This window comes from Oncorhynchus mykiss, chromosome 13 (assembly GCF_057628025.1).
Source record: "Oncorhynchus mykiss isolate SJ-2025 chromosome 13, ASM5762802v1, whole genome shotgun sequence".
NCBI classification, from domain to species: Eukaryota; Metazoa; Chordata; class Actinopteri; order Salmoniformes; family Salmonidae; genus Oncorhynchus; species Oncorhynchus mykiss.
Genome location: NC_143034.1, coordinates 25,360,325 through 25,374,291, shown reverse-complemented (window position 1 = coordinate 25,374,291; position 13,967 = coordinate 25,360,325). Strand labels below are relative to the sequence as shown.

The 13,967-nt window shown below is 39.0% G+C and overlaps 1 protein-coding gene across 1 annotated transcript in view; it reads right to left on the bottom strand.

Annotated features, from left to right (window-relative positions):
- Nucleotides 1-1,997: 1,997 nt before the first annotated feature.
- The window catches only part of LOC110485785 (VPS10 domain-containing receptor SorCS3), a 216,313-nt gene continuing 204,343 nt past the window's right edge, over nucleotides 1,998-13,967 (bottom strand). Inside the window, exons 23-27 of the mRNA XM_021556952.3 lie at nucleotides 9,479-9,610; nucleotides 9,123-9,222; nucleotides 7,422-7,527; nucleotides 6,091-6,251; nucleotides 1,998-5,531 (exon numbers count right to left, since the gene is read on the bottom strand). Of these exons, the coding sequence (XP_021412627.3) occupies nucleotides 5,473-5,531; nucleotides 6,091-6,251; nucleotides 7,422-7,527; nucleotides 9,123-9,222; nucleotides 9,479-9,610 (558 nt within the window). The 3' untranslated portion in view covers nucleotides 1,998-5,472. The remainder of the gene's footprint in view (nucleotides 5,532-6,090; nucleotides 6,252-7,421; nucleotides 7,528-9,122; nucleotides 9,223-9,478; nucleotides 9,611-13,967) is intronic.

The window sequence follows — 13,967 nt, the reverse complement described above, 5'->3', positions numbered from 1 at the left end:
GGAAAACCTGCAAAATCGGCAGTGTATCAAATACTTGTTCTCCCCACTGTGTATATATATATATATATATTTCACCATTATTTAACCAGGTAGGCTAGTTGAGAAAGGCTAGTTGACAAGTTCTCATTTACAACTGTGACCTGGCCAAGATAAAGCAAAGCAGTGCGACACAAACAACAACACAGAGTTACACATGGAATAAGCATACAGTCAATAACACGATAGAAAAAGTCTATATACAGTGTGTGCAAATGAGGTAAGGTGGGTGAAGTAAGGCAATAAATGAGGTAAGGCAATAAATAGGCCAGAGTTGAGTTTATTTATTTTATTTTTACAGGGTCAGTGCACATTAATCAACGTTTCAGTAAAAGTGCCGGTTTTAGCCAGCCGGCTAATTTTCAACCGCAGTCCGTAGTTGAAAAATAATTTCAAGTTAGCAATTAAACACTGGAATGATAGACGTGCAGAAGATGGATGTGCAAGTAAAGATACTGGGGTGCAAAGGAGCCAAAAATAAAAATAAAATCAACAGCATGGGGATGAGGTAGTTGGATCTGTGAGCTGCTCTCTGACAGCTGGTGCTTAAAGTAAGTGAGGGCGATATCAGTCTCCAGCTTCAGTGATTTTTGCAATTCGTTCCAATCATTGGCAGCAGAGAACTGGAAGGAAAGGTGGCCAAAGGAGGAATTGGCTTTTGGGGTGACCAGCGAAATACACCTGCTGGAGCGTGTGCTACGGGTGGGTGCTGCTATGGTGACCAGTGAGATAAGGCGGGGCTTAACCTAGCAAGGACTTATAGATGACCTGGAGCCAGTTGGTTTGGCGACAAATATGTAGCGAGGGCCAGCCAACGAGAGCATACAGGTCACAGTGGTGAGTAGTATATGGGGCTTTGGTGACAAAATGGATGGCACTGTGATAGACTGCATCCAATTTGCTGAGTAGAGTGTTGGAGGCTATTTTATAAATGACATCGCCAAAGTCAAGGATCGGCAGGATAGTCAGTTTTACGAGGATATGTTTGACAGCATGAGTTGCTGGAAAGGATGCTTTGTTGCAAAATAGGAAGCAGATTCTAGATTTAATTTTGGATTGGAGATGCTTAAGGTGAGTCTGGAAGGAGAGTTTACAGTCTAACCAGACATCTAGGTATTTGTAGTTGTCCACATATTCTAAGTCAGAACCGTCCAGAGTAGTGATGCTGGACAGGTGGGCAGGTGTGAGCAGCGATTGGTTGAAGAGCATGCATTTAGTTTTTCTTGCATTTAAGAGCAGTTGGAGGCCACGTAAGGAGAGTTGTATGGCATTGAAGCTCGTCTGGAGGTTATTTAACACAGTGTCCAAAGAAGGGCCAGAGGTATACAGAAGTGTGTCGTCTGCAATAGAGGTGAATCAGAGAATCACCAGCAGCAAGAGCGACATCATTGATGTATACAGAGAAAAGAGTCGGCCCCAGATTTTAACACTGTAGTACCCCCATAGAGACTGCCAGCGGTCCGGACAACAGGCCCTCCAATTTGACACACTGAACTCTATCTGAGAAGTAGTTGGTGAACCAGGCGAGGCAGTCATTGGAGAAACCAAGGCTGTTGAGTCTGCTGATAAGAATTTGGTGATTGACAGAATCGAAAGCCTTGGCCAGGTCGATGAATACAGCTGCACAGTATTGTCTCATTCTTCAAGCTGTTCAAATGTTCATAGATGACCAGCAGGGTCAAATAATATAAACAGTGGTTATAGACGGTGCAACCGCTCAGAACCGTAGAAGTAAATGTCAGTTGGCTTTTCATAGCCGAGCGTTCAGAGGTTGAGACAGCAAATGCGTGAGAGAGAGAGATAAACAGAGGTTCGAAACAAGAATGCAGACACACTCAATCTCACACACACAGTAACGTGTCGGATATAGCAATAAGAATGTAAGATTAATATGCAGTGCAAATCACCTCCTATTACCCTTCTCAGAGTTTTAAGAATTCCATTACACAAAGAGAAATGCGTTGATGTAGAAAAATACATTTATTTGAAACAATTTCAAAATGACATTTTCTTTACAGTAGAAATATTGAAATTAAGATGAAACAGAACAGCACTGATGATGCATGCATTTTGTAGGATTTGTGCAATGAAGAGTATTACAATGGTCTGCCCTTAGAATCATAATACATGTGGTAAAGAGGTCAATGGAACGCAGACCACGGAGATTAGCGAACATTCAACAAATCTGACCTAACAAAGTAGATAGTCAAATCCGTCATGATTGATGTATTGTAACAGACCCACTAAGTGGTTACTAAAGTGTGCATAACATTTTAGAAGTTTTCCCATTTCAGGTTTGAAGAAGTGACTGCTAAATGCTAACTCCTGTTCGTATAAGCTGGTAGCATAGCTATTATACAGAAATCTGTGCTGGTAGTCAAAGTCGTTTTTAACTGTAATGCAGTTGATTGGTCACAATGAGATCCATACATGCATTATACTCCGATTTCTACCTCAACATAGTGTGAAATACACATATAAACAATAGCCTAAGTGTAGCCACATTTTGCTGCGGGTCAATGAGGAGTTTCAGGACATTTCCCCCAGGTCATCTTTCCCCTACGAGTTTCCATGACATTTCCATTAATTTGGTTGAGTTCCATTGACCTCATTACTGCATCTATGTACACTAAGGATTCTTAATTTCCCTTTCCCACAATCTTGATTCCCTTTCCGACATCATAGATTATCTTATATTAGGTGTTCAACATTTGTAACTAATCAAACCAGCTCAATGGAATCTGATGTCAAGCAACGAACACAAGAGAAAGGTTTTTCCAACGAACGTCACAGGATAAAATATCTACACCAATAAATAAGCGCACTAACTGTTACAAATGTAACAAAACCCAATTACAGTGCCTTTGCGAAAGTATTCACCCCTCTTCGCATTGTTCCTATTTTGTTGCCTTACAACCTACCACCACTTTCCCTACAAACCTGCAGCAGTACAGAAAAATATAAGCATGTCTGAAGAACTTAGCACTGTTGAATGATCAACAACCATGGCGAAAATGCCAACGCATGTTTCCAGCTCATAGGGGCAAAAAGAGCTTCGAGGCTCATGGGATGAATGGTTGTAATCCACTGCTATAATGGCCTTACATCTCGAAGGAATGTCTTCTGAAGAAATTCTGGAGAAATAAAAGGAATTATTCACGTGGATGAACTCTCAGTGACCTTTTAGCTCAGCTAGCTCAACTTTGTCTACCAGAGGAGGAGTCACCTTAGGAACTGGTGTTGGCAGAGATGGCACAAAGAAAAAACAATTTAATATTCCCGTTATCTGTCACTACATTAATCTTGTTTTCTTTTAATAAGTATTTGAACAAAGCCAGTGTGACATTGAGAACATCAAAGTGATTTGTCAACAACAAACAAAATAGGGACAGTCAGATGAGTGAGGATGATGCAATTATCGTTCAACAAAACAAAGTGTTGCTTTGTTATGTCCTGTCAAGAAGAATGCCTCTGTGGATGGAGTTTCATGCATCATAACAACCTTCGATTGTCGCTACTGCAACAACTTGCTTTGACAACTGCTATAACACTCCTATTAAAATGTAACTCCACTCTCGTTACAATGTAACAAGGGACTACAGATACAGAAGCTCCACCCCTTTCCTTTACTACTGAACACACTTATGTACACGATCATGGGAAACACTTTCCTTCTGCAACATTCTCTAAACATCCCCGCCATTCCCGCCTCTGTGTGTCGTCATGTGCTAACTCCAGGCACGGCATTGGGGATAGCTCAGCATGGTGAATTCGCTGCTTAATCATCCACTCATCTCCGCTTACCGCCAGACTGGCTACACCTGCTGCCAGGGGACCTGTCCGTGCCTTCAAGCTGCTGGCTGACTGAAGCTCCTGCTCCTGCTCTTTCTGATGACAGCTTTCGGAGGACTGCATTGCACAGCAGTGTAGTGGAGGAAACTAGCTACTAGCTAGCATTTATACTATTGTGTGTATTTCACCACGCTAGGGAATTTAAGTGGTGGAACTTGACTCAACAGTAAGTTTCTAACTTCTAAATGAAGCTGATGAAATGTGTTGATAGTGGGATAATTTGAGGGACTTGTGTAGTTTTTTTCTCTAGATAGCTTATCAGATGAATGGAAAGTCAACACAAAGTTGTTTTGTTCCCTTCTTGTATGGAGATATTGTTTGAGGAGATTACCATGAAACTCTATGAGAGTTGATATGCTTTACAGAGATAGAGCACTCTAAGAATAGATGCCAGCAAAGGACTTGATACACTGCAAAATACCCCCAAGATACTTGTCCTTGACACGCTGATGGGCCTTGTACAATATACTCATCAGTAATAACAATTTGACATCGACAACAATGTGTGACCATCTTGATGAATCAGACACAAATTATATCCACGGATCATAATTGGTTGATTCCACTTTTCTCGTTACATTCAAAGGGCAAACATTAGAAATAATCCCATGATGTTTATGGCTAGTGTCGTCTGTTACAAAGAGTTTAACCTTTAGATGCAGGTAAAAAATTACTACCAATTATGTGTTTTACTTCATTTCAAGCAGGGGTGGCGTTGTGTTAATTAACCTGGTTTGATATTTAGAAAATGATGCCCATCTTTAACAGTTAAACCCTTTGTACATTGTATGCCATAAATCAACCAAATTAAGAATATGCGAGTCTGTGTATATATACTGTATGTAAAAGTGACTGAGCTCTTTTAATGAATAGAAAATAACTATTTACAATACTTGCTTATCTACAACACATACATCTCGTCCTTAATAATAACATGCACAAGTCAAGGACATCATAAAAAAAAAAATTGATCTCTTCCTATAAGTAACATCTTGCTTTTTAACACACTTTTAAGAACTGATGACAGGCCATGACTAGATCTCCTGTGTTTAGCATTGTACTTTTACTACAAGCGTGTGAAAAGTAAACATACATATAGTATATACAGAGTGATAACTGATATCTAAAGATAATATGGTACATTTTCAATAATATTCCCTGTTAGATCGGAGACCTAGACATGATGGCCCATACAGACAAAAACTCTTATACCTCATGAAAAGTAAAACATTAAGAAATGTACATAACGCTCTTCGTAGGTTTTGATAAAGGCTTTGATAAAAGTCCATGAAATAAGACAATTACGGACTGAAAATGTAACGTTTCTTTTTAATCCAAATTGCGTAACAGTAGGCCTAAGAAGCTCATACTTGTAATTGAAACTTGTCTCGTTGAGTGGATTTCAGATTCACCGCATAGATGCTATCAAGCAAGACACCCATGCACATCAGTATAAATCAGGCCCTTAGAAAACTATTAACATTGGGGTTGTGTTTGAGAAATTACAAAAGAAAACAAAAAAGAGAGAACCCTCAAAATGGCAATACTTTGTCTGTACACATGTGTTGCATTCCTTCCCTGGCTTTACACGCTAGTACAGTTAGGAATCTCCCTTGTGCTCTCGCAGGCATGTCCAATTCGCCCTGGGGTAGGGAGAGAAAAAACACACATAAGAACAACAGGTTAGTCCACTGGTAGTAGAGGCTTTGATGTCTGTGAAACAAACTTACTTTGACACTGATACTGCCTGTTAATTACTGGGGTTTCATTACAATGTCTTATCAAAAGATCTTAAGCTGTTTTTTCACGGGTAGGACATTAGTGGCTGACCCATTGTTTCGTTTGTTTCCTTTTTATTTTTAACATTTTTTTAAGGGGTTGATCAGCTTAACATTGCGGAAAGAATGTTGCTTCGTTTGTTTCCTAGTTTTCTTCTGAAGATACACTACTTCTCCTTTTTCGTACCAGTTAATTCCATGTAAAGAAACACTGTAGACTTTATAAACACTATGTATTGTATACACTGCAGGTCAAAACTCAACATTTTTATACATGGAGATATTGACCCGTATGTGTTCTAGTCCAATAAAATTAATTTGGACAATGTATGTGAAATATTGTTGGAAGTTCATAGTTCATCCAAAGTTCATCCAAATTAGCAACTTGCTGTTAAAAAATGATTTATCAGACCATGTATCTTACGTTTAACCCTGGCGTCCATCTCCTTCTCCATGACTTCTTTGGCCGTAGAGAACTCACTGAGGGTGATCTTAGGCGTGCTGTCGCTCTGGCTGACCGAACCGATCATCTCCTGCTCTTTCTCCTGGTTCACCTCCGCGTATATGTTAATCCAGGGGATTTTTCTACAGATTGGTAAATGTAGACAGACATCAGCCATGTTACAATAGGGAATGACTATTTAATGATGATCCATCCCCTTGGCAGCATTTCTCAAATACATATATTACACTTTTTGTTCAGAGTTGGTATGTTGACAAAACTATACTAATCCCCCTATTATCATGAAGCCACTAGATATCTAACTAAGAAATTCTTAATCTATACATCATTAAATGTCCATATGACATCAATTTAGCGATATAAGACTGTACTCCTAATGTATATACACTGCCATTCAAAAGTTTGGGGTCACTTAGAAATGTCCTTGTTTTAGAAAGAAAAGCAAAAAAAAAATGTGTCCATTTAAAATAACATCAAATTGATCGGAATTACAGTGTAGACATGGCTGGAAACAGCTGACTTGGGCGTACAGAGGCCCATTATCAGCAACCATCATTCCTGTGTTCCAATGGCAGGTTGTGTTTGCTAATCCAAGTTTATCATTTTAAAAGGCTAATTGATCATTAGAAAACCCTTTTGAATTATGTTAGCACAGCTGAAAACTGTTGTCCTGATTAAAGAAGCACTAAAACTGTCCTTCTTTAGACTAGTTGAGGACATTTCTATGTGACCCCCAAACTTTTGAACGGTAGTGTACATACATTTTGCATAATCTCAGAAAAAATATTTTCCATTTATGATTAGAAATTTGTTTCATCCACTTGTACTTCAATTTATTTCAAATTCCAAGTCATTTTGTTACTTAATTGTTTTGCTTTGTCGGGTGTGACATCTCAATAAATCTGCTTCTTCTTTAGATTCATCCGGGAATTTCAATATCCATAATTGATGCATTTTACACAGACTTTTTCACCATTTTAATAATTCAGCTACTAACAGCCAAAGTATGGCAACAGCATATTAAGCAATTGAATGATAGTTTTATTAACATAACATCACTGATTCCAACACGTGCCTCATGCATCCAAATCACTCTAAATCTGTTTACTACATCTACAGCATAAAGGAAATTTGAAAAGTTATTTCAAAGGAACGTCTTCAGTTCATTATTGATGCAGGCCCTACCAATCTAGCATATTATTCTAATATGCATTATTAATGACGTTGACAGGTGATGAGAGCAGTGCTGGGATACAGTGTTCAAATATATAATCACACAGTACAGTACATACCTCTTGAATTTGTAGATGAGAAACACTGCTAAACCCAGGAATACTACTGATAGGAGCATCAGCATGGCTGAACTGCTGTGTCTCGGCATGGAATCCACCAAGGGTGCTGTAACAGAGGGTAGAGGAAGACAATCATTAAACATAACAAGAACAGAGCAACACAATAAAGGCTAATCTGGGAACGCCTTGGAGATGATCTTGCTTCATTGCCACTAATAACAATAATGGTGGTACAGTTGAGATGTATATTTTGCATCACAACAGTCTGCTACAGTAGGGATACATACAGTCAATGCATATGCTTCACTTTAATCCATTTGTTGATTCAAGTAAATAAATCTGGCTATGTATTATGGGTCGATCCAAGGCAACAATAGTGCATTTTTAATGTCCCAGGCTGTGATAGCGTGTAATTACTATTTCTCAATGGTTGCCTTTTCTCCAACTAAAAGCCATCTGCTTTAAACAAGCATAGCAACATTCATATTCAGAGGTAAATGCTAAGTTGTGTTTAAATCGAGCCTTTTACATCAATAACTGTCACAAATAAAGTGCAACACTTACTGTGGAATAAACTGGGGGTATGTGGTGCTGATTATACTATTTAACACCTCTCTCTGTGGTATTACACACCCTTGACACACAAACACACACACACGCACACGTTATGGTCCAGCACCCGCAGACCTGCTTCTGTATACCTAGCCCTTTAAGCCACAGTCGGCCAGCTCAAGCCTATGTGTTCTGACTGGGATTACTTGGCTAATAGAACTATCAAAATATGTACTATTAGACCTGTCAAACCTGGCAATCCCCTTTCCAACCCCCACCCCCACCATTACAGAAAGAAAAACCGTGAAGAGTTCCAAAAAGTTACATTTTATGTGAAATTATGTGATTTTCCACATGTGAAATCATGTGGTTTTTCCGTAAGGGCACTTTCAACTCTAACATAAGAAGCCAGCTCCAGCTGGTGTAGTGAGTGTGGTGTTGTAGATGTACAGTATATACTGTAGTAGAAGGCTGGACTACTGCTCTGTATCCATTCCAATACTTTCAACTGAGAATCTTTTCCAATGTGAAAGAGGATTTGTGTTGTTTTGGGGTGGACGCTGGCAAAGCATTTTAATTGCAGCCAAGAGTAGTTATTTGTTTGTCTCATTCTGAGCCAATACTCAAACTGGTGTAATGTTGTTGATTATTTTTTTAGGCGATTCTGAATTCCGCATGCATTTATAACCAAACTTCTCTTTTTTTTTGTCCTTTTCTCAAGGACTAAACAATCAACATAATTATACTCAGTGCAACACTCATTTTGTGGCTGGATGGCTGTAAAAGACAGTGAACAGATGTTTGGGTCGTCTTGATGGCAGATATAAAACATCAATTGCCTCAAGGAGTTCCACTTCAAATAAAATCCATCCTCCCTTTCCTCCCACATCCTCCTCCAATCTTCATACACCCAATATTGTGACAAACATATAAGGCATTTTAAATCCAGAACCAAAAAAAATGTGTTTGGTTTATGCTACACAAATATGAAGACGTTAGCGCCAGTAAATGACATTGCATTTATTACATCACAAAAAGAAACAAGCACAGCTAAAAAAAAAAAACAACATGTAGAGAAAATAATGATTTCTCGTGCCAGTACATTCAGTTCATTTATGTAATTATCTTGATACTAACTTCTTTCCTTACCCAAAGTTAGCTGTGTGATGTAAACAATTACTCTTGCTCCTGGCTTTAGCTCAAACTCCACCAGATTCTGGTTCAGAGCGCTAGCAAGTATCTCAGAGATCTGTTGAAGGAGATGAACGAAGCATCATTTAGTCAAACAATTGTCACACTTTTAATAATATTTGCTGCACGTTGGTTCAATTGTCGGACTCGGCGCATATAATTAATGCGTGTGTGTGTGTGTCATTTCAGCCATGACAATGCATTTATCCTATTGTGTGAATTGGTGTGAAGGATTGGAAACTATTTGTCATACATGCCATGACAGAATTACAATAACACTCAAAATGTCAGTGTCCAATCTAACTATCCCATACCTGCTCTAGCTCCTCCTCGCTCTTTTTCCTGCCCTCTGATTGGTTCTTGTGTGGTAACAGGAAGAGCTCAGCAGCCGTTGGCACACCTGGAAACACTGCAACCAACAGCTGATCCTCTGGAAAGTCTGACACCTGTTGACAATGGACAGTACTGTTATAATAAGTTCATACTTGTATGGGATTCTTAGTCTACAGTCAAAAACACTGCCCTTAGATTATATACATATTTAACATGTTTGAAATCAAAGTAGAGGGAGGGGACAATGAAATAGCTTTGGGCTTGACCAACATGTGTTAATAACCAATACAACGCTTTATTCATTTAACACCTAGCATCATATCACGTTATGACACGGTTATAACCATGTCATAATATGTCAAAAGTTGACATAACCTGTCATAACATTGCCGTAACACTGTCATGACACATATATTTAGACGTGTTGTGACATACTGTACAGTACTGTTCAAAAGGTTGGACACGCCTACTCATTCAAGGGTTTTTCTTTATTTTGACTATTTTCTACAGTACATTTTTGAACAATAGTGAATACCTCCAAACTATCAAATAACACATATGGAATTATGTAGTAACCAAAAAAGCGTTAAACAAATCAAAATATATTTGTGATTTGTTTGCGGACGACACAACAGTGGTAGGCTTGATTACCAACAACGACGAGACGGCCTACAGGGAGGAGGTGAGGGCCCTCGGAGTGTGGTGTCAGGAAAATAACCTCACACTCAACGTCAACAAAACTAAGGAGATGATTGTGGACTTCAGGAAACAGCAGAGGGAACACCCCCCTATCCACATCGATGGAACAGTAGTGGAGAGGGTAGTAAGTTTTAAGTTCCTCGGCGTACACATCACAGACAAACTAAATTGGTCCACCCATGCAGACAGCATCGTGAAAAAGGCGCAGCAGCGCCTCTTCAACCTCAGGAGGCTGAAGAAATTTGGCTTGTCACCAAAAGCACTCACAAACGTCTACAGATGCACAATCGAGAGCATCCTGTCGGGCTGTATCACCGCCTGGTACGGCAACTGCTCCGCCCACAACCGTAAGGCTCTCCAGAGGGTAGTGAGGTCTGCACAACGCATCACCGGGGGCAAACTACCTGCCCTCCAGGACACCTACACCACCCGATGTCACAGGAAGGCCATAAAGATCATCAAGGACAACAACCACCCGAGCCACTGCCTGTTCACCCCGCTATCATCCAGAAGGCGAGGTCAGTACAGGTGCATCAAAGCTGGGACCGAGAGACTGAAAAACAGCTTCTATCTAAAGGCCATCAGACTGTTAAATAGCCACCACTAACATTGAGTGGCTGCTGCCAACGCACTGACTTAACTCCAGCCACTTTAATAATGGGAATTGATGTAAAATATATCACTAGCCACTTTAAACTTTAAACAATGCTACCTAATATAATGTTTACATACCCTACATTATTCATCTCATATGTATACGTGTATACTGTACTCTATATCATCTGCTGCATCTTTATGTAATACATGTATCACTAGCCACTTTAACTATGCCACTTTGTTTACATACTCATCTAATATGTATATACTGTACTCAATACCATCTACTGTGTCTTGCCTATGCCGCTCTGTACCATCACTCATTCATATATCTTTATGTACATATTCTTTATCCCCTTACACTTGTGTCTATAAGGTAGTAGTTTTGGAATTGTTAGCTAGATTACTTGTTGGTTATTTCTGCATTGTCGGAACTAGAAGCACAAGCATTTCACTACACTCGCATTAACATCTGCTAACCATGTGTATGTGACAAATAAAATTTGATTTGATTTATATTCTTCAAAGTAGCCACCCTTTGCCTTGATGACAGCTTCACACACTCTTGGCATTCTCTCAACCGGCTTCATGAGGTTAAATGCCTTGTTAAAAGTTAATGTGTTTGAGCCAATCTGTTGTGTTGTGACTAGGGAGGGGTGGTGTACAGAAAATAGCCCTGTCATCACGGCGAAGGTTGACTACTTTAAAAAATCTCATATATAAAATATTTGTTTATTTGTTTAAACACTTTTTTGGTTACTACATGATTCAATATGTGTTATTTCATAGTTTTGATGTCTTCACTATTATTCTACAATGTAGAAAATAGTACAAATAAAGAAAAACTCTTGAATGAGTAGGGGTGTCCAAATTTTTGACTGGTACTGTATATTACAATATTTTATGGCTGGTTATGACATCTATGTAAGAGTGTTAAAGCCCACAAAACCTGCCACACAAGGCAAACCAATCCATTCTACTTGTAGATAGTATGCTATATAAAATTTTTCTACCATTGTAATTGTGCTCACATTGATGTCAAACATGTGCCTAGCCCAATGTTCTTTTGCTGATGACTGGGATGAATGCAGGAGAAGGACAAACACCCTCTTTGGAACTTATGACTGACAGTCATGTATGCGATATGCGTATCTGGCTTATATTATTACCCTTACAACAACAACTTTTTTTCCATATTTTGGAATCAAAGTTTGCTTGTTCACAACATTCTAAAGATGTATATGTAGCGTTACCAGTTATTGGAACTTAATAATACAATTTAGAGTTAAGTCATTTGTTGTTGTTGTGATGAATTCTTTACAGTCATATATTTTTTTCCTCAAATTTTGAATAACTTGTGAAAAATACGCATTGTCATGAAGCATTATGAACATCCTGTGTCACTTTACTTGTACTAAGAAAATACACTTTATGACACTGTCCAGAAGCATTATGAACATCCTGTGTTATTTTACTTGGACTAATACACTTCATGACACTGTCCAGAAGCATTATGAACATCCTGTGTTATTTTACTTGGACTAATACACTTCATGACACTGTTAAGAAGCATTATGATCATCATAATCATATTAGCCAGATAGGTCTATCACATACATGCCCTTTTGTTGGTCATCAGTCAAAAATATGGTGTCTTGTCCTGCTCCTGAAATCTGCTCCTGCATTCATGCCAGTCATAAGCAACAGAGCATTGGGGTAGGTACATGTCTGACATCAATGTGTGTTTGCAAGTTAATATGGTACATTTTAGAAAATGTAATAGAACATAAACCTACTGTTGACAAGTAGGCAACGGTGTAATGGAACGGTTTGCCTTGTGTGGTAGGTTTTGCGGGATTTGACACTCTTATGTAGGTCTCATAACCAGCCATAAAATAACACAATATGTCACAACAGGCTAAATATATGTGCCATGATAATGTTATGACCATATAATGACAGTTTATGACAAGTTGTTTCAGCTGTTATGACCTACTATGACATGGTTATGACTGTGTCCTAATGTGTTATGACCCTAGGAGTCAAATAAAGTGTTATCCTTTTTTCAATCCAATCTCAAACTCCATGTTTTCGCAAAAGTGTATTTATTTTTTGATGGGAAATGTACGTCCTTGCCAAACAACCATGCCTTCAAAATAGCTACAACTAAATATTTATCTTTAGAATGTCCTTTATCCACTTTGGATTTACCAGCGAGGCACAGGTTCCAACCAGCAATCAGTGTCCATTTTAAAAGCCACTAATGTTTTTATGGGTACTCTATGGGCCTATCGGCGGACAATGGAGTGGCGTAGTCGTCAAGTCACATACATTTGAAGCACATCAATTATCAAGCCTTAATAAAATCACAATTTAAGTAGCAAAGTAGTGGACAATTAAAGAGGAAAGGAATGACTTGCAATAAGGGGAAAGAGGTATAGTATGAATGGTAGAGGGAAGGGGATATGATGCAACAGCCCCTGTAAAAATCAATACACTCAGCTTGCATTTGTTCTCTTTGCGATCACTCATTAGTCTAAAAACTCATCTGGCTCTGTGTACTTGGGTAGCGCTGGCATTTTGTGCCCCCAAACTCATTGGCTGGAGTGAAAAATCTGATCTGCGTTAAGGGAGGAGAGAAGGTGAGTCAGACAGTCAAATGAGTGAGTGTTTTGGAGGAAACTTTGTCCAAGCCCAAATATGGTTGTAAAACCACCTCTTCAGAATTGTGTCTTGATATAATTTAATTAACAGCAAACACTTTTGGAGTGGCTTCCACACAATCTTACTGTATGTAAAGCTAAATAAATAAGATGAAACAGTGGTCAATTATTAATTACTATTGTAAACACACCATGATTGGGATTCTGTTTTTCATTCGTCGTGAACTTGACGATACTGGGTTATTCTATCTTAACTCCTTCCATACTGCATTATTTCCAACAATGTTGTTATAAATAGGTTATGATGATTCACCTATAACTATGATTTTATTCTGTGAAGTGAAGTACAGTCGTTACCCAGGAAATGAAGGAGGGGGGGGGGGGGGGGGGCGAGAGCGAGAAAGGGATGTCCAGAAGAAGTGCACTCTCTTAGGGAAAAAAGAGAACATGTTCACCTCTTGCACCCCACTAAGTGGTGAATTAACAAGTGGTGGTGAAACCAGGGGGGGAT